The 4843-nt window shown below is 45.7% G+C and overlaps 1 protein-coding gene across 1 annotated transcript; it reads right to left on the bottom strand.

The window, feature by feature from the left end:
- On the bottom strand, nt 1-2353 carry id2.S (inhibitor of DNA binding 2 S homeolog). The gene is given in 3 exon segments (NM_001094170.1): nt 1-681; nt 1403-1460; nt 1926-2353. Coding segments are annotated over 2 exon segments (408 nt in total). The 5' UTR covers nt 2280-2353; the 3' UTR covers nt 1-681; nt 1403-1406.
- Nucleotides 2354-4843: the final 2490 nt, after the last annotated feature.

Raw genomic sequence — 4843 nt, 5'->3', positions numbered from 1 at the left:
TTTCCATAAACACAATCGATTTATTCTGTATAAAAAAAAAAAAAAGCTTTTACAACCAAACTTTTATAAAAAGTCTAGTGTGATTCAATCATTACACATGTGCAGAAATAGCACCATCTCTGCCACTGTACAAGGGGGTCGTGGGGTCGGAGGACAAAATAACTCCAAATAAAGAGTTAAAGCAATGGGATCTATGTACAACAGGAGCATTCAGTCCAGGGGGAGGGGGGTGGAATATGTTCCAAGCTTTTCTGGTTAATAATCTTGAGCAAAACTTGAAATCATTTCCCAATTTTCCTCTTCGTGCCTGGAGCAGTTAGTCCCCTTTTATCGCCAAAAGAGTCGAATGCGGTCGGCGACATTCGTTTTTTTTCTTTTTATTAAAACGAGCACTCCCCATAGGCAGGGGATAATTGTAGCGCAATCCTTCCCGTGTAAGAAAAGGTCATTTATAACATTAAGTCTCTTCTTCATAAATAACTAAAAAGCAGTCCGAGAAGCTTGATTGGAGAACAAGGGGGGGGATATATATATTTAAATCTGGAGAAGTCTCTTTAATTCCTGTTGAGTGTGTGGCCCCTCCCCTGTGTCTCCCAGGAGCCGTCTGTCCAACTGCAGCTCTCACATAATAATCAAGTCTTGTATCCGTCATGTGCAAAGGGAAACAGTCAGGCTGAACACCTGCGAGACATTGAGGAGAAAAGAGATTTAGCTCAGGATCAGGAGACAGACTGGCGCCACACTGACTATTTAGCCAAACACTCGCCCATTTGGCCCAGATGTACATTAACCCCATCCCTGCTGGAGGACACCTTACATTATTATACAACATCACATTAACCCCTGTGCTGCCTAAGCCTATTAAAGAGCCACTTACAATGGGGCCCAACAATTAAATAAGCTGGGACGACCCATCATCTCCTGTGACTACAGCTGGAGGGCAGCAGAGCTTGGCGGCAGGCAGAACTGGCAGTTAGCCTCAGCGAGGCAGATGTTAAATGGGAACATATGATGCAGATTGGGGGGGGGGGAGCAATTTCTTTCCTCTCATGGATCTATTTAAGTGCAATGAGTGGAGGCGCCAGTCTGCTGCCTTGTACCAATTATTTCATTAAATGAAGTCACTTTTAAAACAAACGATGGCAGAAACCCACCAGCAACACATAAGGTATTAGTAACCCCCCCAACAACACTCCTTATACCCAGGCCTGGGCTCACATACACAGACCCATTCAAAGCAAAGTACCAGCTGAAGTCTACAAACTACTGAACTATAACCATCATCCTGCCCACATAAGGGTAGTACTAGTAGTGCTGGTGGTCACAACACTCACAGAGCCTCACAACTAGCAGCTCAACACCACACTTTGTAACAATGATTTAATGAGAAAGACAAACTCACCATTTTAAGGACAAAGGGATTTGCTCTCGTCTGTGAATTCTGATGACAACTCAACCGCCTGGAAGGAGAGAAAGAGAGGGGCACATCAGTGAGGGGAATGCCAAGTGGCTAAGGGAAGGGTAAAGACAGGGGCGTAACAGAGCCAGGGCAAAAGATAATAACTAAAGGCTTTGTGGGTAAAACTGGCAGTTAGTGCTAGAGAATGACAGTCTTACTGTGAGCAGGCATTAGTGAGAAGGGATGGCATTACTAGGGGGCATAGGCGAGTGCACATGGAAAGCAAAGGGTGGCATTAAGGGGCAGTGGGTATAATGGTCTGGAGGAAGACTAGTGTGGGGGCACTAGTGTTTAGAGATAGGGAGTATGGGGGGGGTAGTGAAATGTCACGGTGCGGCCAGTGAGTATTGATCTGTAGGTGTGTGATGGGGGGTATGGATAGGAATATGAGAGATATGAGGGGTCTAGGCAGTGGGTGAGACTAGGTGGATAAAGACCCGGGGTCGGGGGCAGTGGGGGTCGTTACCTGCAGGGACAGGATGCTGATGTCTGTGTTTAGGGCGGTCAGGGGGGTCCGGGACGTGTTTCCTCCCACTCGGGAGAGATGATGATGATGGAGAGAGACAAGCGTGGGGTGGGAGTCGAGTGTGAGCTGTAGGTCCAGGATATAGTCGATGACGTGCTGGAGGATCTCCATCTTGCTGACCTTCTTGTTGGGGGGGATACTGGGCACGAGCTCCTTGAGTTTCGAGTAACAATCGTTCATATTATACAGGAGACTCATCGGCTCATCCACTGGCGCTTTACTCCGGGCAATACCCAGGCTGTGCTCGGTGAGGCTGCTTTTCCGCACAGACCTTACTGGACTGAAAGCTTTCATGGTACCGCTCAGGAATGGATCGCTCCTCCCGCACACACGCGCCTTGATAAAACCGTAACCAAATCAGCTACAACAACAACACTCGTCTCCTACTCCGCTCAGAATGAGTCCCGCCGCGCTCCCCTCCGCCTTATATACCGCCCACAGCTGCCACTGACAAGTAGGCGGGGCCCCTGCCTCCCGATTGGCTTGAAGCTTTTGTACTCAATCTCCAATCTCTTCCGCGTTCTGTACCAATGAGCGATGGCTGGGGGCGTGGCTGTCCTGTCCCAGCTGTGCGACTAAACTGCTGCTCTCACCGCTTGGCTCGGGTTAGGAATGTCCCGCTGGGCGTAGTGATCTGCCAGGGGCCACCAGGGCAGAGGCTCGGATGCCAGAAAACCACTAAGCATTTGCTGCTGCCGCTGCTGAACCTCTTTCATTCTATAACACAAATTCTCCAGCTGTTGCTGAACTACAGTTCCCAGCATCCTCTTTGAGCAGGACATATCCAGCCGAGTAAAGCTGGCCAGTAATTGCTGGTAGGGGCCAAGATCAGGGTGTAAGGGAGTTGTATTTAGGGCTGAGCTTTAGGCGGAAGAAAAGGAGCTTCTTTTTAAATAGGTTCCACTTCCTCCTTTGAAAGCTGCTCAGTATCAATAAACTCCCTGTGTCTCACCCACATTGTTTGTTTGTATGGCAGCACCAACCCTTGTAGAGATGCCACAAAAGGGCACATATTCTATTAAAGGGGGTGTTCTGAGACAATTTGCAATTGGTTTTAATTTTTTATCTTTTGTGGTTTTTGAGTTATTTAGCTTTTTATTCAGCAGCTCTCCAGTTTCAGCCATCTGGTTGCTAGGGTCCAAATTCCCTTAGCAACCATGCACTGATTTGAATAAGAGACTGGAATATGAATAGGAGAGGGGCTGAATAGAAAGATGAGGAATAAAAAGCAGCAATAACAATACATTTGTAGCCTTACAGAGCATTTGCTTTTAGATGGGGTCAGTGACCCCCATTTGAAAGCTTGAGTCAGAAGAAGAAGGCAAATAATTAAAACACTATAACAAATAAATAATAAAGACCAATTGAAAAGTTGCTTAGAATTGGCCAGTCTATAACATATTCTATAACATACCAAAAGTTAAAGGACCAGTAAAATCAATTTTTTTTTAAAAAAAAAAATTCGTTCGTATACATTGAACAAAACACCAAGTCTTTATTAAGAAATAACTTACCGAAACTCCGCTTGTGCTCCTCTTCAGAAAAGGTGCGGCGCTCGATTTCTCCTCCCTGCATTCCTTATAGGAGATAGGGAGGAGCCAGGGAGGAGCCAGGGAGGAGAAATCAAACGCTGGATTGTCTCCCTGACGTCTTAGACCCCTTTAATACACCACCTCATACACTGGGGCTCATTTATCAACACTGGGCAAATTTGCCTATGGGCAGTTACCTATAGCAACCAATCAGTGATTCACTTTTTAAAGCCAGCTGCAAGTAGAACAATGAATGCAGCAATTTGATTGGTTGCTATGGGTTATTGCCAATGGGCAGATTTGCCCAGGGTTGATAAATTAACCCCCACTGTGTTGGAATTGTCTGCAACGGGGTCTATAACCGATGCTGTAGCTGAACTACAGCTCACTGCACATATCTTCTCCAGGCATGTTGGGGGTTGCAATATCCTGAAGCTCTCTTGCTTAGGAGACAATGTGTAATCTGCTGCACTAATTGTGGGGGATGCTGGGAATTGTAGTTCCCCGTTGTATTGACACAGTTAGTTTTTCTTGAAGCCGGGGCCTCAGCTGTCAGCAGCACAACAGGAAACAAAGCAATGGCAGATGTTAGTGGTTCGTGTTCACAAAAGCTTGCACTCTATTCAAGGGGAACTAAGAATCTGTGGGAATCAGGGGAGCAGGAGAGGGGCTGCTTTCTTTTCCTGCACTCCGTGAGTTTAATCTGAATCCATTTATCTCATTGTGGCGCTGATGCCTGACACTGAGTATCTTTGACTAATTGATGCACAAATAGTATTGGTTCCATTTGGCCAATACATGAAAACCAATTAAATACCAAGATACTCACATTGACATGGCTTCGTTATTATAAAAGTGCAGCTCATTTCTTGTTATTACAACAGAAGCAAATCAATCAAAAATAAGAAATAGTTTTTCTAAAGGAGCGTTGCTGTGTTTCAAAGCTTTCTGGATAACTGATTTCTGTATAATAGATCCCTTACCTTTAGTTAAAGGATTGGTCTTACTCATGGGGCAGAATAGAGAGAGTGTTTCCAGCCATGTGGGTTTCAGCTGGACATCTCCGTTTGTCAAAGGGCTGCACGTTCTAAACTTTCTGTCCCATTTAAAACACTGTGTGGACAGAAATCAAGCCAGTTGCATATAAGTCATGTAATAACCCTGACCCACATCATCTTTGATGTCATCATGCCCAACCGAACATCACTGCTCCACCCCCAATGCTATCTGCCCTGCCCCCTTTATTCGGGTTTAGCCACCAGCAAAAGTGGCAATCCTAGTGTATATATGTGTGTGTATATCTATGTATATGTGTACAGGGCCACC

This window comes from Xenopus laevis, chromosome 5S, assembly GCF_017654675.1.
Source record: "Xenopus laevis strain J_2021 chromosome 5S, Xenopus_laevis_v10.1, whole genome shotgun sequence".
Classification (NCBI taxonomy): domain Eukaryota; kingdom Metazoa; phylum Chordata; class Amphibia; order Anura; family Pipidae; genus Xenopus; species Xenopus laevis.
The sequence above is the reverse complement of the archived record's forward strand: the minus strand, read 5'-3'. Positions and strand labels throughout refer to the sequence as shown.